General features: G+C 39.4%; 2 protein-coding genes and 1 long non-coding RNA gene across 3 annotated transcripts in view; 1 reads left to right on the forward strand and 2 right to left on the reverse strand.

The window, feature by feature from the left end:
• The window catches only part of LOC134744717 (sodium-dependent transporter bedraggled), a 36928-nt gene extending 30701 nt beyond the window's left edge, over positions 1-6227 (forward strand). Inside the window, exons 13-15 of the mRNA XM_063678635.1 lie at positions 123-170; positions 1431-1627; positions 2978-6227. Of these exons, the coding sequence (XP_063534705.1) occupies positions 123-170; positions 1431-1627; positions 2978-3350 (618 nt within the window). The 3' untranslated portion in view covers positions 3351-6227. The remainder of the gene's footprint in view (positions 1-122; positions 171-1430; positions 1628-2977) is intronic.
• LOC134744735 (uncharacterized) overlaps positions 1-21455 on the reverse strand; it is a 581044-nt gene that overhangs the window by 8846 nt on the left and 550743 nt on the right. The window lies entirely within an intron of this gene.
• Positions 9722-21243, reverse strand: LOC134744727 (cell division cycle protein 20 homolog). The gene is made up of 12 exons (XM_063678647.1): positions 20750-21243; positions 20523-20629; positions 19816-19986; positions 17802-17895; positions 17292-17416; positions 16216-16320; positions 15518-15664; positions 14682-14809; positions 13888-14035; positions 11963-12122; positions 10958-10997; positions 9722-9856 (listed from the first exon to the last, which is right to left on the reverse strand). Exons 1-12 carry the CDS (start codon positions 21045-21047, stop codon positions 9757-9759), a joined length of 1623 nt encoding a protein of 540 aa, XP_063534717.1. The 5' UTR covers positions 21048-21243; the 3' UTR covers positions 9722-9756.

The raw sequence follows: 21455 nt of genomic DNA on the forward strand, positions 1-21455 counted from the left end.
CACTACATCTTCGTTCAGTCCAAACTTTTCCCTTATCCTTATTATTTGTTTAATTAATTTAAACTGCTAAGATGTGTAAAGGGTTAGTAAAATGAACAAATAATTTGATTTCATGCTGCTAGGAATATGAAGAGTATAGGAGTGCGAATAGTGAATGCTTGGAGGAGCTGGTAAGGATAATTTTATTGCTAATGTTTATATATATAGAAATTTATGCTATTCATAATTGCATTTTTTGTGTGGGGCTGCAGGTTTGCGATCGGATACTGTTTATTACGCTCAATCAGTTATTTACTTTAGTTAGTTAGTTACTTTATTGCAGGAGCGTTTCTGATATATTACCATTATTAGGGGTCCACAGCCAAAATGGCAAAAACGGAATCTTTACAATTTTGTAATGTTCTTGAATCATTTTTTATTTGGTTGTAGTTTTGTAATTTTTCTCAGATTTTGATAAAAGGTGGATATATAGAGTTCCTTATTCTGTACAACATAAGCGCAATATCATTGTATGTCATACAAAATCTTCCACTGAGTTACGGATAACGTATGGAATTTTCCGTAACCCAATAGGAATTTTTATATTTTTTTGGTCTCAAGTTTGGATTTTGTGCTTATTCCAACCAGAATAAATAAGGAGCTTTTCAAACCTACCAATTTTTATCAGAATCTGACAAAAAAATAAAAAATGGCCTTCCGTTACAGCTATTTTATTCTATTGACATGCGCGCCGCCACTTGTACCATCCCACTAAACCGAAATTAACCGATTAAACCGTTAACCCAGTGTCAAATTGTACTGGTAACCATTGGTATAGTCGTATGGTTTTAAAATGTTGGGATCCACTTATATAAACCCAGCTGCTAATTACCTGTGCAAAATGAATTGCAATAACAACAAGAAATTCTAAACAGATAACATCTATACTACTTGAAGAGTAGAGTTAAAATTACAATAGCAGGTAGTCGATGTAGGACCTATTGGAAATTAAACATAAAAACATAAACAAACACCAGCGGACTTAGCACGGTAGCATTTTTATCACCTGTCACTATGCCTGTCACTTTCGCACTTACATACTTGTTAGAACGTGACAGGCATGGTGACAGGCGATAAAAATGCTACCGTGCTAAGCCCGCTGGGCGACCACGGCTCTGAATTGCAAAAGGTCCTATATCGAGTACCTGCTATTGTAATTTTAACTCTATTCTTCAAGCGGTAAAGTTGTTATCTGTGTCGAATCTTTTGTTATTATTGCATTTCATTTTGCACAGGTAATTAGCGGTTCGGTTTAACAAAAGATAATGTCATTCGTCGGCAGGTAATCTCTCAAGTGGATCCCGACATTATAAAACCATCCAGGTTTAAAGGTTGCAAGTCGGCCTTAGTTATGTATTTTTACTCGTTTTCATTGGATTTTGTTCTTACAGCGTATCCAGAACCTGTACCGTCCGCCCCTCGGCGGCAGGGGTGCGGGTGGGGGCGCCCCCTCCCCCCGCGCGCCCCTCGCCCCCGCGCCCCCCGCCCCCGACCCGCCGCCCAAGTACACCCCCCCACCGTCGTACTCCACCGCTACTGGTGCGAGGTTGCTCAACACTATACGCCGCAGCTTCCGCACGCTCAGAAGGTATGCATTATGTAACATATCCAAAACTTATGCCTCCCCCCCCCCTGGTGTCGAGCGCAGGTGCCTGCTTCATGTCTCCGCGGCCCCCGACCCGCTCCCAATACCCGCCCCGTCTTCATACTCCCCCCCCCCCTATTGAAACGAAACTGCTTAGACTTCATTTTCACTAAGGCGGAAATGAGCAGAGATGTGAGGAAACGTGTAGAAATCAACCAATACTAACTAGGGAACATATCAAATTATTTTTTGAAATATTGTTTTAATTTGTTAGCCTTTCAAAGATAGCATACACCAGAGAATTTGGGACGTTAGCCGCGTAAGCTAAAGACGCGGGTTCGATTCCCGCCCCGGCCACCGGTGGACTTGGCCACTTTTTCTTTCGTGTATGATATCTATTTCAGTTTACTATTGGTGAATTCCCGCACGTCTCCTCTCATCTCCACCTCATTAATAAACACTAATTATTTTTTACGTATTAATAAGCCGCAACTTCCACACGCTGAAAAAGTAGGTAGGTAACAATCTTTACTCAAAAATGGACGGCAAAGTCGACGTTGCCGGTTAAAAAGTAGGTCGCGAAGTGCGTAGTTTATGGTCAGTGAAAAATTTAAAAATTAAAAACATTGCAGTCTCAATTTCGGGACTGGATTGGGGATTAACCTACAATTTTCGCATGTATAGTACATTATTGTCGAGGCTCGGAAGTAGCTACTTGCTGGCTGAGGATTCGTTTTAAACGGACGACCTTAGGAGTCCGTTTAATTGAATCCGAAGCCAGCAAGTAGCCTTCCAGCCGAGTCATATATAGTGCTTATCTCAAAAATGGCGCAATAAATGCAAATATAATAGAAATATTTTACAGAAGCAACGTTCTTATGTATATATTTTCACAGAAAAAACTAAAAAGATTTGCTTTGCCGCCGTTTTATTTTTTAAATTAAAAATGGAAGTTTATTTTTCTGCTGAAAATACGCCAACCTATTTGAGACACTTAAATAGTCGCGGTACCAACATTATAATAATAAGTACCGATCATCTGTTAGGCTGTTTAATGGACCTATGCCTTCATTTGATATGGCCATTTCAACTTAAAAAGTTTGGAACTTGACAAATAATGGAATTTGTATGCAACATTGCAGTCCCGAAATCGAGACTGCAATGTTTTTAACTTTTTAATTTTTTGACTGACCATAAACTACGCACTTCGCGACCTACTTTTTAACCGGCAACGTCGACTTTGCCGTCCATTTTTGAGAAAAATAATTATAATCGGCTACGAAATTTTCACCTCTTCTCGAACGAGAACCTCGTACCACGTAAGTAGACCTTAATCCTTTTTATTTATTACAGAATAACGTCCGCCCGCGCGCCGTCCCCCTCGCACTCGGCCGCCGCCCCCATCACGCTGAGCGAGACAGTCGACCGCACCTCCCCCCCGCACTACACCCCGCCCACCATCACCGTCTCACATGAAGCCCACTCTTCTAACTCCCTCTCACTAACCAGAGACTACCTCCGACGATCCTTCGTCAGAAAAAGTGATTCAGCCAAAAGTATACGATCAAGTCTTAGAAGAAGCTTTAAGTATGGAGGAGGGTTAACGACGAGTCATGAGCATTTGGTAAGGGATGCGGAACCGATTTCGAATACAGTGGCTATGTCCGCCATGTTGGAGGCAGATGATCCACCAAATGTTACGCGCAGTTTGGCCTCTGTTATATAAGCTGGAAATGATAATCATATTAACCTTTTCGACGCCGTGTCAAACACAAAAGCTGTCACTCGGACGCCACGTCACCGAAATGTCAAAACTAAAATTGAACTTTATGCACATGCATATGTCTATGTTGCTCTGTGGTCTGTGACGAATTAATCGGTATTTGGCGTTGGACCTGCGGTGCCGATATATCGGTCATTGGCGTCCAAAAGGTTAACAAAGACGCCTCAATGAACTTTCAGAATGACTCAATTGATTCATACTCATGTAAGTTTAAAAGTTCAAATTAGGAAGTTTCTATTTTGAGAAGAAATTTCCTCTCTTTAAGACGAAAGTGGAGGACCCGTGAGAAATCGCATTTTCATACCTACATTCCTCATTAGTAGTCCTCATTTTTATCTGGATATTAACTTTGTTAAAAATATTTTGACGTAATTTGTTGTACAACCGCAGCTATGCCCCTACGTTTATTCCAATTTTTAATTATTAGAAGTGTTAGCATACATTTTTATGAAATTAGTGTTTTACTCCTAATTTTGACAATAATAAAAAAATCGAAAAAAGTCAAACGTAGGGGCATGGCTATGGTTAGTGTACATCAAATTATGTAACAACATTTTTTATTACGTCAATATCCAGAGAGGAAAATGGGGACTACGTCTGTATGGAGAAGCGGCCGTCCCCTTTCTCCTCTTAATCTCTAATTGCAATCGACCAAGTGAACTTGACAACTTTTTTATACTACGTCGGTGGCAAACAAGCATACGGCCCGCCTGATGTTAAGCAGTCTCCGTAGCCTAAGTACGCCTGCAACTCCAGAGGCCGCAACTACAACAACTACGTGCTTTTAAAATGTAGAACACATTCTATCCAATAGCCAAGAAAACTTTGGTAGTGTCTGACTCGAAATCTTCATTTGCAAAATTTGTAATTTTCAAACAAAAGATAAATAATGTTAATCATAAATTGTGTGTGTCTGCCGTAAAGATTACTTGGGAATTCTCATCAATAACAGCAATGTACCTTTTGTTTGAAAACTTCACAAATAATTTGCAATATGGCAATGATAAAGAGTTGACGTCAAAGATACATTCATATTTCTGAACCTTGCATTGTAGGAGTACAAAAGTAAAGGTCATAAATATACAAACTATTTTTACCTTATTGGAATGATTTAAGGTTGAGAATTGTATACATATTTTTGACGTTGACATTTATATATGGAAAATACTTGATTTTAGTGTGGTCAGGACCAAGGTTTGGTGTTTGTTAGATGGTTGCTTAGTATTGATAGACTGCCCAGTGTATTAGTAAGGATTAGCGAATGTAATAGCATAGATTAGTATATGTTATTACTGTAATAGGTCTAAAGAGGCATTAAAATAAACTAAAGTGTGCAGAAATGTATAACGAATGAATAGATAGTTGATTGTAAGATCTGAAATGATAGAATCTTTGGTAATCGAATTCTAAATGATAAGTTATGAATTGAACAGTATTGTTTTTATTAAGTTTAGTCCTGACTGTATGATTAGTGAAAAGTTTTAGTGTCAATAATAGTGTCAAAATGTAGTACAGTTACTTTTGATTTGACCACGTAGTTATTTTAAAGATATCAATTTTATATTGTATATCGAGTATTTATTTTACACATTCATCACTTTCATTTTAAATACATCTCATTTAAAGCGTATACTTTTATTAAAAAAGTCCAGCATTCTGCCAATGGCATATTACTACAAATACAATAAGATTACGTTGATTGGCTGAATACAATTTTATTGTATCTGTGGTCTTTTACCATTGGACGGATGATATTCGAATATCAAAAGTATACGCTTTTATATTTCGAGCCATGTTAATAGTTTTACACAATTAAATATACTTCGATAGCTTAAGACTGTATACTTAATGAACTTGATAATAAATTCAGAGCTTAGTAACGATGTTTTAAGACTTGAAATTGTTAAGAAAACTCGTGGCAGTTATTTTAGTGTAGTTTTTGTACTAGCAAATGTGTTCTCTTTAGGTTAAGTTGTTGAGTGCATGTTTATTGTATTGAGTAAGATTTTTATGAATGTTTTTGGGTGGGAGTGTTCTGTAGGCGTTGAAACGGTCGAGTTTTTGGTACTTAAAGTGCGATTTAGCAAGACGTAGTGATAAGTTGATAACACTTCGTTGTAGCATCCAATGTTGCAAAGAATGTAGTTACATTGGTGACAGTCAATACATGGGATTAGGTCAACATTGAGTTATTATTACTATAGAGAAGCCATACCAAATAATGAAATTGTCGCGTTCGCGACATGTACCACGTGACCAAAACGTCGTAAGGGCCGTGAATTTAATGGCGCTTACGCGTTTAGGTCACGAGATTCACTCCGCTTCCATTGTTTGTTGTCGGCCGGTTCTATACGTAGTCTAGTAATAATAGTTCAATGTGTAGCAAGTACATCACAACGTATCGACCGGAGTTATTATTTGTTACATAACTTTTTGATGTTAAACACCAAAATAGTCTTAAAACTGCTAAATATTTTATTTTTTACTCATATTCCGCACCATTTGAAAGTTATGTAGCAATGATTAGGTGATTTATAAGTACAATGAATCTACAGTTAGTGAGTTTTTAGTTTTATTTTAGATAAGTTTAGCTTCGCGGCAGTTCCTTTTTTTGCATTTAACAGTGCTCGTTTAAATTATGCTCTTGGAAAATATTCTTAGTTCTAGTCACTAACATGCTTCCTCCTTATTATACAAGTTTTAGGAACAACATCACATGCATTTTTTTCTTTTTACATTCCTTTGTTGCAATATGTATTTACAAATAAACATAATATTAATAAGTAGAACAATAAGAATAATAAAAGTTTTTACTACAAATGTTCTTGTTTTTTTATTTCGACATCCATTTGGTGAAAATGACCCTAGTGGTCACACTTACCGAACTCGAGACAAAATAAAACTACAAATATAAATCAAACTAAGATTCTGATAAGAAAATACTTTATTTCGTTAAACAAATCAGACATTTATGACATAGTCAACATCAATTCATAAATTCATTACATAATAAACAGTACCCGCAAAATATTACAAAGCTCAAAAAATAACCCAAGCTGAGGTAATTAAATGTGTCATTAACTTGAAAAGAAAATTGAAATGATAGAAGAGGAGGGAAATACAGTAAAAGAACCAAGAAAGAAGATTTCGCTTTACATTTAATGACCTCAACTTCTATATTTTTGTCATAAAACGGTGTTAAAAAGCATCTTGCGTGTAATAGAAGTCAATATAAAATACTGCGCCATGAAGTAAAATCATACGAAATTATAGGCTAAATTCAGGATACGCTAGATAAAAGAAGACAATCACAGTGATTAGAAGTCAAGAAAATATGAAAACATGATGTTTAAAGATCCTATACATAATATTCCTACTTCAACAACTATAGTTTTACACTAAATTGTAAAGATCACAGTTGTCAGTCATAATGTTTAATATTACATTACGATACAAGTGCGAAAAATGGAAAATTCGCAATGAGTGGCGATAAATTAAAACACGACCAAAGGGAGTGTAATCGACACGAGTTGCGAATTACCTATTCGCACATGTATCGTACGTTTTACAGTCTATATGGCCCTTTTAAGTTTTCGACATAGTTACGTAATGTGCTAATTATCGCACTAGTGCGGTAAAGTAGCACTGTAAATAGACATACAGTACATGCACTGCACGCTTAGAGAGAATATGGCAAACATGATGTCATTGAGCATTATGATCATTCATTTATCCATCTACTACAAACTTCAAATGCTAACTATATACTTATTCCAAATAGGGGAAAAAATAATGATACATTCGATTCCTTACATTTTATTAAAAAATATATTGTACAACAACAATTTACATAAACGCAATATTTCCATGGCTTCTAAGCAATACCGACGTTACATGCCGACGACACGATGTAATGCCAATTTGTTAGAAGCGTTTCGTCAGTAAAGTGCGGGTGCTAGACTTTGACCATCATTTGTGACTTGACAATGGGTCCCATACAATACCAATAATAAAAAATTGTGGAACGTGCACCCTATTGTTGCATATTTGCCGTGACTTATTTTTCAAGAGTGTTTTTCAATAAAAAGACACATCAAGTTCGCTTATCTTCTTTGTAATGTTATAAAAACCGAAGTATAATATAATATTAATACCATTTTTGAAGTTATATTATATTGTACAAATTTTAGTTTTTTGTAAAAAAAAAACAACAAATTATGTACGCGATATTAACCAATATTATTATAAATTTTAAATAGGTATTCCTGATACTTTCATGTTATCATTGCCTTAAACTTCCCATCGGAGCTACGTTTAATTATGTCTGCAGTGAAATATGTCTTATAATGTTATAATATTTACCGATGCACTGAATACTTTCTACGGTATATAGTCCGGTGATCATTATAAGGAACTAAGAAGATTCGTTTTGCTATATCCTCCTAAGGCCCAGCCATACAAATGATAAATCCATAATTATTATTAAATTTGCTACTGAAATTTAAACCTATAGTTTAGGAAATAGAGTTGATTTTGCGTTGTTTGAAAATTGAACGAAACAAAGCAAAAACAATACAAAAGGTAATCACAGTCTATATCCCGGTCAATATAAGTCTAGTCCAAAATGGTGGTTAAACATTAGTTTACTTTATAATAAGCTATCGATATTACACTTTAAACAATATTAATGAGCAAAAAACAAAGGAATAGATATATTATAATGAAATGTTTTAATAGGTATTAGATAGTAAGTTAAACATTGTTGTTGTGCCCTAACAGGGTGTCATGAATTTACTTACTTTATTTGTAACACCTTATTTTATGTATCATGACTGTGCAATAAATGAAATATGAAATAAAAATAAAAAGGGAATTAATTACGAGGCTAACTATCCCTAAATTAAAAAAAACTCAAACTTGACATTGACACTTCACCCAAATAAGCAAGTGCTGCCCTCTACAATTACGTGGAACAGTCCGCCTGACGATATCGGCCTGTCAGTTGTTCGGAACTGTCAAATTTTTGTTCTAACTGACAGGCCGATATCGTCCAGCGGACTGATAGTCAGTGGGCCTCTTTAGGCTTAGAAAGCACTTCGATTATTTTATTACGGTTTCAGTCGAATTTCATGCGGTTTGTCTTGCAAGTGCCTGCGTGCGTTACAAGAAATTAATCGCAATGCGGTCTAAGCCTTAAACGTGATATTTATTTTGTTTGTGATGCCATAGTAGATTGTTAGCCAAGGATGAAAGGCACTCATCTCTGCCGAGGTTGTTTGGCACTCGAACGCAGTGAGAGCGCCAATAGTTCGAGGCTGAAATGATGCCTTTCACCCGAGTTAAACACTCTACTTTTCGAAAATGAGGAAAGCAAATTGCATGTGTTTTTTTTTTAAACATTACTTAAGTATTCAATAATTTTTTAGTTAAATCCTGACCAGAAATATATGATCATTGTCAAGGGGGCGCTGTTCATTCTCATGTATAGGGTGACAGTTCATATAGTATGAAAAAATTAGTTCCAGTGAAATTCCGCAACATGGTGCGTGATCATATATTCCTGGTCAAGCTTTACTTTCAATTAACAATTCAGGCAAAAGTATCGTTATTTACGGAATGGGGAATTAAATATCAGAATAGAAATTCAAAAGCAAATCCATTTAAACCCAATTTCAATAGCTTATCGTAATGTTTTTTTATCGTACTTGGAACGTAAAATGAACGAGACGAGAAACGTATCATTTTCTGCACACCTTTTAGAACAACAATGATCCTTTTTCAGAGCATGAGAAATGTAAAATACATTTCACTGCAAACTTATAAACTTATACTAGCCAGACTAAATAATCACAACAATAATAGCAAGTCTAAAATAGACCCACAACAAAACTAATCCTAGTGCAGAGCCAGGGGCGTAGCTAGAGGAATTCGACGACCGGTTTGGCCTAGTGGGTAGTGACCCTGCCTGTGAAGCCGATGGTCCTGGGTTCGAATCCCGGTAAGGGCCTTTATTTGTGTGATGAGCACAGATATTTGTTCCTGAGTCATGGGTGTTTTCTATGTATTTAAGTATTTATATACTATATATACGTTGCCTGAGTACCCATAACACAAGCCTCCTTAGGCTTACCGTGGGACTTAGTCAATCTGTGTAAGAATGTGCTATAATATTTATTTATTATTATTTATTAAATGGCGCCCGGGGCAGGCATCAAATTTGCGCCCCCCCCCCCACCAAACGTAGCCTGTAGACCCCCGTTCGACGTGGCGGGAACAATCAATGTTTTTGAACGTGCATCCCCCCCCCCCCTAGTTACGCCACTGTGCAGAGCTGTGGGTGTATTACCAGTTATCTGATTAAAGAATTCATATTCAGCAATGACTTGGCTGCCTTCGATTCGGTGGGCTCCTTTTTCTTCGCCGGGTCTATCATGAAGCACTTCCATAGACTGAAATGAAATAAATGTCGAGTGCGTATTTAATACACTGACAATTATCTGACAATTAGCTGATTCAATTCGGCTTATATGTATAAAAACTACTAAATTGACCTACTTTTATATTATACACATAGATTTAAGATTAGATCCTAAGTATGCATGTAATATTGCTATACCCCCACGGGGTCCATGGGGAACTACCAAGAATTTGTAATACCTATAAAACCATGGTTGCAATAAATAAATATGAAATAGAAATATAAAAATTAAGGATAGTTAAAATCGGCCCTGTGCGAGTCTGACTCGCGCACGAAGGGTCCCGTACCATAATAAAAACGGCAATAAAATCACTTTTATATTAAATATATTAATAACGGGTCACTCACGTATTTTAAGTCGAAAAATGCTGGATATGTTTCACTCCGTACCGAGGAGTGTCATCAGCTTGCGTTCCGTGAGTGACCCGTTATTAATATATTTAATATGTCTGTGTCTCACGGAAATTTTGTTATTAAAATCACGTTTGTTGTATGGGAGCCCCACTCTCCACCACTCTCTCTGTCACCAGGCTGTATCTCATGAACCGTGATAGCTAGTTGAAATTTTCACAGATGAACTATTTCTGTTGCCGCTATAACAACAAATACTAAAAACAGAATAAAATAATATCATAATTTATACCTGTCTTAGTTGTATGTTATGTGTTATTGACTATGTTCTACTTGCTTTTTTTTTTTTTTTTTTTTTTCTTGTTACGGCTTTTGTTAGGTTAGCCAATGTCATGTCGTGAAGGATTTAAAAGTTAGGGAAAGAAAACCGCGTCCGCCCCGCCGCGCCCGAAGTTTCCCGCCCCTTTATGTTGTTAATGTATTTCAATTTGTGCCGCTTTTGGGATTAGCTTGAAGGTGCAATTAAAAAAAAAAAAAAAAAAAAAAAAAAAAAAAAAAAAAAAAAAAAAAAAAAAAAAAAAAACAAAAAAACAGTGGGGCTCCCGTACAAGAAACGTGATATTTTTGCCGTTTCTTGCGTAATGGTACATTCGTGCGCGAGTTTGACTCGCACTTGGGTGGTTTTATTGTGTTTAGAATTGTAGACAGAGCTTAGACTTACCGCAACGTCTCGTCGGCACTAGCAGACAGCACAGTGGTACCTGGTGGTGGTATTATGGAATAATATTAACATCAATAAATTGCTCTGATAATTACCTTAAGATAATATATATGTACATATTATTCGAATTCTTCCCCATTCATAAGTGCTTGTCGCAAGGTCTACATGATGGTCGGGGAGTCCAAGAGGGAATTTGTGTAGTTACTCGAGCGCGTTTTAATCGTCTATGGTCTATGTTGAGCAGTTGGTTGGTGGGGGGTTCAAAAAACGTTAAGCAGATTGTTGATTTGCTCATTTTAGTCCAAACTAATGCTATAAATGTGCTATTAGTAAATCTGATGATTATTTGTTCGCATTTCCTAATCTGACGGTTACAATGCCAAAATCGGGCGTCAAACTTATGATCGTCAGATTAAGGAAATGCGTACAAATAAGTGTCATATTAAGTTATAGAAAAATTATAGCATTAACTTGGACCAATAAGACCAAATCAGCAATCTATTTAATGATTTTTTTAACCCTCCACCAACCCCTCGAAATTAAAAAGAATGTGGACGCTTTCCTGCTCGCTGGAAAAAAAACTTTATATAACCTTTTTTTCTTCTTATCATCTAATCTTTCGATTCCAATAGGTCTCTACGACGCTCGAGTAACTACACATTTAGATAGATAGATAGATAAAACTTTATTCAACCACAACTTACATGCTTTTGTGACACAAACAATGACAAGAGACAAAAAGAAAGTTGACAAGAGACAAAATGTACGTTTTTTATATTAGTAGAGGGTCACGTATTGTGGTAAAGAATAGGCGCTGACTCAGCATAAATACTGCGGAGACCGCAGCGCTGAACTTCCGTCAGAACCTTAAACTACAGTAATGAACGATCAGTGCAGCGCTAGTCAATGTATGTATGAATATACATATAGAAATAATATGTATGTATATATTTAGCATCGTCGGCTCCCCAGCTATGACTAAAGTATATTTGAAGTAGAACGTACCGTCGGGCGACAGCGCGAGGTGCAGCACGCGCGCCACGTGTCCGGTGAGCTCGACCGCGCGCGTCATGAGCGGGTACTTCCAGATCACGAGCTGGTTCTGCGCGTAGCCGTGCCCCGAGATCAGCTCCTTGTAGTGCGTGCTCCACACGATGGAGCACACCTGTTGGGATTACATCACGTCTTACTAAATTATATGGGGCATTTTCTATGAAAAGGGACCTTATTGTCGACGGCGCTTACGCCGCACAGCGTTTCGCGGCATTGTATTTATATCGGAGCATCGTTAATAATGGCGTAAGCGCCAACGACAATAAGGTCCCTTTTTATAGAAAATACCACATATTAATAACGGGTCACTCGCGTATTTTAAGTCGAAAAACCGCTCGACATGTTTCACTCCGTACTGAGTAGTGTCATCGGGAGCTTGCGTTGACGGTGACACATGTCGAGCGTTTTTCGACTTAAAATACGTGAGTGACCCGTTGTTAATATATTTAATGTCTGTGTCTCCCGGAAGTTTTGTTGTTAAAATTACATCACGCGAATTTCTAGGTTTTCTTTACCCCTCCGAGGGAGACGTACATAATACCGACCTGCGACTTGGTGTCGACGGTGTTGAGGTTGGCGCCGGTGTTGACGTTCCAGATGCGGATGGTGCGGTCGGCCGTGCCGTCGCCCGAGGCCAGGATGTACATAATACCGACCTGCGACTTGGTGTCGACGGTGTTGAGGTTGGCGCCGGTGTTGACGTTCCAGATGCGGATGGTGCGGTCGGCCGTGCCGTCGCCCGAGGCCAGGATGTACATAATACCGACCTGCGACTTGGTGTCGACGGTGTTGAGGTTGGCGCCGGTGTTGACGTTCCAGATGCGGATGGTGCGGTCGGCCGTGCCGTCGCCCGAGGCCAGGATGTACATAATACCGACCTGCGACTTGGTGTCGACGGTGTTGAGGTTGGCGCCGGTGTTGACGTTCCAGATGCGGATGGTGCGGTCGGCCGTGCCGTCGCCCGAGGCCAGGATGTACATAATACCGACCTGCGACTTGGTGTCGACGGTGTTGAGGTTGGCGCCGGTGTTGACGTTCCAGATGCGGATGGTGCGGTCGGCCGTGCCGTCGCCCGAGGCCAGGATGTACATAATACCGACCTGCGACTTGGTGTCGACGGTGTTGAGGTTGGCGCCGGTGTTGACGTTCCAGATGCGGATGGTGCGGTCGGCTGTGCCGTCGCCCGAGGCCAGGATGTACATAATACCGACCTGCGACTTGGTGTCGACGGTGTTGAGGTTGGCGCCGGTGTTGACGTTCCAGATGCGGATGGTGCGGTCGGCTGTGCCGTCGCCCGAGGCCAGGATGTACATAATACCGACCTGCGACTTGGTGTCGACGGTGTTGAGGTTGGCGCCGGTGTTGACGTTCCAGATGCGGATGGTGCGGTCGGCCGTGCCGTCGCCCGAGGCCAGGATGTACATAATACCGACCTGCGACTTGGTGTCGACGGTGTTGAGGTTGGCGCCGGTGTTGACGTTCCAGATGCGGATGGTGCGGTCGGCCGTGCCGCCGCCCGAGGCCAGGATGTACATAATACCGACCTGCGACTTGGTGTCGACGGTGTTGAGGTTGGCGCCGGTGTTGACGTTCCAGATGCGGATGGTGCGGTCGGCTGTGCCGTCGCCCGAGGCCAGGATGTACATAATACCGACCTGCGACTTGGTGTCGACGGTGTTGAGGTTGGCGCCGGTGTTGACGTTCCAGATGCGGATGGTGCGGTCGGCTGTGCCGTCGCCCGAGGCCAGGATGTACATAATACCGACCTGCGACTTGGTGTCGACGGTGTTGAGGTTGGCGCCGGTGTTGACGTTCCAGATGCGGATGGTGCGGTCGGCCGTGCCGTCGCCCGAGGCCAGGATGTACATAATACCGACCTGCGACTTGGTGTCGACGGTGTTGAGGTTGGCGCCGGTGTTGACGTTCCAGATGCGGATGGTGCGGTCGGCCGTGCCGCCGCCCGAGGCCAGGATGCCGCCGGCCCAGGGACACCAGGCCAGGCCCTTCACGGCCGCTAGGTGTTGGCTGTACACCAATTTCATAAGTTATCCAGCTGAACTGACATATCGCGATTTGTAATAAAGCTTGCAACAATAAAAAGTCTTTCATGTGCAAAACTAATGGTTATCATTAAAAAGTATGACCAAATTTAAATAAAAAATATCGTTTCTTTATTAAATTGTCTGGTGTAAATATGTATAATAAAATTGACATGTAACTTGTTATGAATAAAGAAACTGAACTGAATCAAAACTCACTAATTTACCACCACAAGTTCGTAGCCATAGTGAACTGTATTAGTGACCATGATAAGGTTGATTTTTGTTTAGTAATTTTTTAGTAATTACTTATCAAGCAAATAAGTCTGCAAACGATTCTACACATTTTTTAATTCTACTCTAGAGAAAAAATTCACTGCTTCGGCCAAGATTTGAACTTGCCAGTTTATGGAACACCGGTCCAATCACTCTTAACCAACTGAGCTGCCAACAGTTTTCCGCCCATATATTGTCCGAGGACAAAAAAGTTTGACATGACCTACCGATCGATTTGTAAACTAAACAAAAATTCCTCGCCCTGGAAGTCATTATCTCAAGAAAAATCTTAGCGCGATTCATTTTTCACTTCACGGAACAGGGCCCCTAGCGTGCGATTCGTAAAGAGTACTTACTTGAACGAGTACAAGTACTGTGCCTGCGAGTAGCGCTGCCCTTGTGCGAGCGGCCAGATGTTGAGCAGGTTGTCGTTGCCGCCCGACGCCAGGTAGCGCCCGTCCGGGGACCATTTGAGGCCGCAAATCTATGAAAGAGTTCAATAGGCTAGATGTTTTTTTTTATAACGGTATCAATCGATCAGGTTTGTTTTTAGGATCAAATGCCAATTTGGGACCCACAGCATTAAAGACCGACAGTCTTACTTCACTCGCGAAACGCTCTTAACAAACCTTTAAGTGAACGTGACGTCAAGGTCACTGAGAGCCCATCTTGAATGTATGGAAAATAAGTAAAATTGCGATTTTGTCGGTGAAATATTGCGTTTACGCATAAACTGAAATATTTTAAAACTGAACTGAAGTATTTTCTGTAAATAATGTAATTTGTTCTAATACTTCTAACATTGTTTATGCATAAAGTTGCCCTACAATCTTTTTTTTTTATAAAATGCAAGGAATCGAATGGTGTCTTTACTTTATTCCTTTTTGGAAGTTAAAAGAAACTTTAAGTTTTGAAATTTATAGATCCTGTATTTCTTTAACATTTCCATATATTATTTTAATATCCACATTATTGTGATAACTGATAAATTGCTCATTTGCTATCTATGTTACTAGATTTTGTTATAAAATTCAACATGTGTCATTATCCCTATTACATTACAGTGGATCCTATCCTATACCTTTGCAATGTACAATACTCCTCTATTTATTTGATTTTCTGCCTTACCTAATAACAAACTTTTATCTTATACGTCCGGCTTAAAGCGAAGGTGGTAGACGTAAACTCAAACCTCTTGTGTGTGCGACGACAATGTGGCGACAGCATGGTCCCGCTGCCGCACGTCGTGATGTATGATAGTTCCGTCGCGGGCCCCGCTCGATACCACGTATGAGTTCCAGGCGAGGGACCCGACCCGGCCTGTGTGGCCGCCCATTATCTAAACGAGTAGATAAACATACAATTTTACATGTAAAGGATGTCCCAAAAAGGACGCAAGATTTGAAATTCATGGAAAACACATTTTTTATTGGCATAGACTTTAGACTTTAAATAACCCTAAAAAGAAGTCTAAAGGCGTTAAATCGCAAGATCTAGGGGGCCAATTCTGATCACCGAATCGAGAGATCACGCGACTAGGAATTTTTGAACCGTACCTGGCGGGTACTTTCATTACTTTTGAAATATTGTTCAATAATAAAAACACGTTGATCTTTCGTATAACCCGCCATTTTTACAAACCTTAAACATTCAGCTGTCAAATAGTTTTTTTTAGGGTTGCCAGCACTAAAATACAAAAATGGCGGCAAATTGAAATCTTGCGTCCTTTTTGGGACATCCGTTATTTGGATTTGGCCGATTTTGGTAGTTATAGTCATATATTCTTCACATGAGTAATAGGCTTTATGGATGAGAAATGTCGTTAGCTAAGTAATTTCTAACTTGTACAATTTTCTCTGTCTATGGAATATTATAGGATGAGGTTCTTACCCTAAGTCGCTTGATGTTCTGGCAGTCCCACAGCTCCACCGTGGCCGCGGACGTGCCCACGGCCAGGTGCGAGCCCCCGCCCTGCACCCATTGTACGGAGCACACCTACAATCATAATTATACATTGTGCAACGTGGGGGGTAACTAGTATTTCACGAGTCTATATATTCATGACAGCCGCAGGCTAGAGTGAATTAAAGGCTCGAGTAACAATATTCTTACCCCCGGAGTTACACACAATGTTTTTCATCACACTTGCGAAGAAAAAAACTAAATTTTACGCGAAATCATTCTTAAATACGGTGACATTTCAAACATTCGTCCGCCATTTTGAAATTTTTTGGCAGTTTAAGCATCGAAGGCACAGACCCATCGGCATTCAGCCACAATTGAATATTTGAAACGGCTATTAAATTAACCAAATAAAATATTTTAAAACATAAACAAAAAAATATATAAACGTCAGTATTTTCAAAGTAACACTCATTTATAATACCTTGATAATACCTACTTTGTTTGTATGAATTAGTGACATAATAAAAAAAAAGCTATAACTCACTCGTGTGTGTTTTTTCGGAATCCATAACTCCCGCGGGAACAATATAGGCCTTTGTCCTTCAGTACACGTGCATGAAATAACATCTTTTTCGAGCAAGTGTGATTTTTTTTTCATTGCTTATATTGCATGAAGAAAAAGAGTATATAGTTTGAATCTTCTCAAAATGACTTTTACGCCAATGACCCTAATCTGTTAAACAAAAGCCATTATTTGTTTTTTGCGAGCGCGTGGCCGTTGTTTGAGCTCGTAGCCATTGTATCAGCGCGTGGCACGTGCTCAGGCACAATAGCCACGCGCTCACAGAAAAGAAACAATGGCTTTTGTTTAACAGATTAGGGTCTTTGGCGTAAAAATCATTTGAGAAGATTCAAACTATACATAATTTTGTCATCTTTTGTCACTTTATGTAATAAATAGGAGGTGAACCAACTATTACTGCCTGGAGCGGTTGGCGAGCCGAGTGTGTCCGAACAATTAAGTGATTAAGCACTGTTCATGGCAAAAAGGTCAGACGTACCGTCTCGGAAGCCTCTAACGCCATGAGCTGCTCGATCTGGCCGGTGCCGGCGTTCCACAGGTACACGGCGTTGCCCAGAGCCACGGCCAGGACGTTGGACGCGCTCCAGTCCACTAAGTTTAGATCTGAGTGCAAAATATTCTATCAACTAAAATGATGACGTAAAAATTATGGAGAGACACCGCACTTTATATAAGTTCGTGCCGCTATGGCTGCTTTGACTGCAGTTAGAATGACCTTCGGCTCTCTAGCTTCCTTTTCACAAGCCGTATTGAAACGGCTGGTCGACCGGAAAAGAGACAGCGCGCCGTAGTTTGGAGAGATCTCTACTACAGGGAGGAGAACCCGAGAGGGAATTATTTATCCCAGTGGTAAGCCAATACACATCATGATTCTTTATTGCATCGAGATATTTCTAACTCTTTCCTTTATATCTTAAATGATCACAAGACATTTAAACATTCCTTCTGGCTTAAGGTAAGGTTTCTGAAAAAGTCTCAAAATACTTACAGTAGTCGTCAAGAATTTCAGGAGCATCCAGAATCCTGTCCGGGGCTTGGGGAACGTACCTCGTAGTGTTCTTCACGGATGATGGCACCTTGGCCTACAATAGATGCAAGTCCAAAATTAGGGTCTACACACCACAATTTTATTGCGAGACGGCTCATTGTGTGTGGAGCTGCCTTTATATGAAGGATCTGAATATTAGTGAAACAGATATATATATATATATATATATATTTGTCTTTACAGATAGATATATATATATCTCATTCTCCAATTGATATTGGCTGATACGGAGTTCGAACAGCATCCTGAAAGTATTTGCCGAAAGGTGGGACTCACTGAGACTCACTCGAGTTTTGTAAATTATGTATGACTATTAGTGATATGACATAGGAAAATTAAATCTAATTGAATTGAATTTTACTGTTGAAATTTTATATTAGTTTTATATACAGGGTGGCCACAAAATATGTGCATTCCCGTTGTCAGGGAGGTTTTAGGATTATACTGAGAAACTTTTACTATGGGACCAACCACGAAATCGCAAAAAAAAATTTTTCCCTCACATAGAAAATGGACCAGCCCGACCAGCCAAAATGTAAAAAACAGCCAAAAATTTTTTCGCGATTTCGGGGTTGGTCCCATAGCACTATTCTGTGTTCATAGTAAAAGTTGTGTGTTGTTGGTGTGCGTGCAATGGAGAAGATGGACAAGGAGGGCCGACCCCAAGTAAATGGGAATAACGGTCGAGGAATATATATAGTAAAAGTTGTTCAGTATAATCCAAAAATCTCACTGGAAACGGGAATGCATATATTTTTTTGCCATCCTGTATATATTTATTAATACTGACATTTATGAGGGGTGCTGGTGTCTACACTTATGTATGGTAGCGAAAGTTGGGTATGGCAGAAGAGGCATCAGAGCCAAGTGAATGCAGTGGAAATGAGAGCGTTGAGAAGTGTGTGTGGTGTGAGATTACAAGATAGAATTAGGAACAGTGTGATAAGGGAAAAGTGTGGACTGAGCGAAGATGTAGTGACAAAAATTGAGAAAGGTATGTTGAGATGGTTTGGACACGTGGAAAGAATGAGTGAAAGAAGGCTAACAAAGAGAGTGTATAAGGGAGAGGTAGAAACGGGAGTTGGAAGGGGCAGACCTCGGCGGACTTTCTCTGATCAGATCGGGGAAATCCTGAAGAAAGGCCAGGTCAAGAGCACCCTAAACCGGCGAGCGTGTATGAGGAATGTTATGAAAGTGAAGGAAGCGAAAGAGGTATGTCAGGATCGTAGCAAGTGGAAATCCGTGGTCTCTGCCTACCCCTCCGGGAAATAGGCGTGATTATATGTATGTATGTATGTATGAATTCGTTTTAATAGTTTTATATTTTAATTAATTTACTTAATCTTTTCTGACATTAATTATTTTTTAATATGTTCTTAATTTTATAATTTGAATTGTTTTTTTGGCTTTTAACTAATTTTACCATGAATTCTAATCGAAAATGATAATCTTAAAGTTGATATGAATTGAATTATGAATTGTGTTGAATTAAAAAATTATAAAGCTTATCCGGTTTTTGTAAAAACACATGGCGACTTTGTCAATAAATTCATTCAAAAGTTCTCCATGCAATTTCGCAGCACACTGTACCTCATTATTTCATGTGTTGTAAATGCCTGAAATAAATGATTATTTAATTTAATATAAGTCATATAAACTATCAGGACCTATATCACACACCTCACCATGTGAATCAAGTCACTTGAGGTAATCACTTGGTATTTTTCTAATAAATACTGATAAGCAGCATATTTAAGAGATGCAGTCTCGCCTCGCGCGACTATTGAGAATTGCGAGTAGACTTCTAGTCAAGCTAGCTGCACAGAAGCTCTAAAGTAAAACAACACTTAATACTGAAACAGTGCTTCTCTATAAAGCTTTTGAAAAGTAAGGTGAGATTGATAGAGATATTTAAATTCAACTTCACTGATTCAAGAAACATTCCAACATCAACCTGTGAGTAGACCACCCGCAGTCTGTTCTGGTAGCCCTCGGGTGCCGCCGGCGCCTTGCAAGTGTACTGTAGCAGGCGTCCAGGCTCCATGTCAGTGAGGGCCCGTCCTATAGCCTCTCCGGCCACTTTTTGGGCTACCACCTCTTCCCCTTTGTCATCTTCACGGCTCATCTGAAAATATATGATTATTGTATGCAGGGCCCCCTTCCTCAGGGGTAACAGTGAGCAACCGAGTCTGGTCAGGTCGGAAGTTAGTTTAATTCGCTTTTTTTACTTTCCAAAAGGCCCAAAAATTCTTGAGTGCCCAAGTGCATAGTTTAAGACGGCCCTGATTGTATGTGGTGTAGCAATGCAAAACTAAAAATCTAGAAAAAGGACTGTAATTGAATTTGACTGGATTGCACTAGGTAGAAAAGTAACATCAAGTTGGACTGTTCATCGAATCTAGATTGCAGACAGCCTTAATCCTTAAATGTATGGTCATAAAATTTGTAACATATATGCTTTATGTTGTCGAGCGTGGAGCAGCTCAGTCGGTGGAAACGTGTCTCGCCCAAGGCAAGGCAGCTCATTCTGTGTAATAACTAATACCTAAGGAAGTAAAAGTTCTACCAACTTTCATGTGTGTGTGTACATAACGAAACATTGTTTAGTTTCTGAAACGTCTAGAGAGGGAAAGAAGATTAAAATTATTAGGATAAACTTACCATGTAATGACACAAGTCATAATTGGAGTTAGTTCTCGAGGGGATGAATCTGTCGGCCTTGTTTGGTGTTTTAGATGCCTTATTTGGAGTTGGAGTGGTTGAGCGCCCTGGAACAAAAACCAGTGCATTAGCTGCAAATAGTTCTAAAGAAATTCAAACTACTTAAGTCCATAAATAAAGACTAATCAGGTCAAGTTCATTCAAACATTAATTATTCGAAAACTTACCTGGCGACTTATTCTTCGAAGGAGTCTTCTTTCCTTTCTTATTTTCACTTCGGGTCGGGGTCTTGCCGGAGTGCACGATGTTAACGCTTTGATTGGCCGATATCGACAAGAACTGCATAGACTGGTTACACGAACTTATATTTACGTTGGAAGAGTTCTTAAGAGATGCACTCAATGATGGATTTATGTTCTCGTTATTGCTTTTCTTGGCCCATCGCTGAGGAGGTCCTCGAGTTATAGGCCCGTCCATAGTAGTAGCTAAACTATTCAATTCATTGAGATAGTTGAACTGTGCCATTGCTTTCTTCACGCAACAGCACGGGCGGTAGCAATCAGCCTCAAACACTTATCGACGAATATCTAATTCAACACTAATACTATATAATGCGCTTAGCATTAGAACGCTTTACGCATAAAAATATTTGTGTAAAATATGCACTCTGAAAGTACACTAGAATTTAACGAAACAGACAGAGTACAGTTCCGTTAAAATTTAAAATCATTTCGGCGCAGCCGTCGAACGAATGACATTAACAATATGTTGCCAACCGCAAATAAAATATGGGAGCCCGTTTCTTTTTTTTTCATCAAAGGACTGGCTCATTTCAAACATAGACAGAGGGAATCATACTATCTTTCTTACACTAGTACTAGCACCCAAAAGAAAAGGATGAGTATAGTTTTTTTGACAATACTGATACTGACA

The sequence above is a fragment of the Cydia strobilella genome, chromosome 10 (genome assembly GCF_947568885.1).
Source record: "Cydia strobilella chromosome 10, ilCydStro3.1, whole genome shotgun sequence".
NCBI lineage: Eukaryota > Metazoa > Arthropoda > Insecta > Lepidoptera > Tortricidae > Cydia > Cydia strobilella.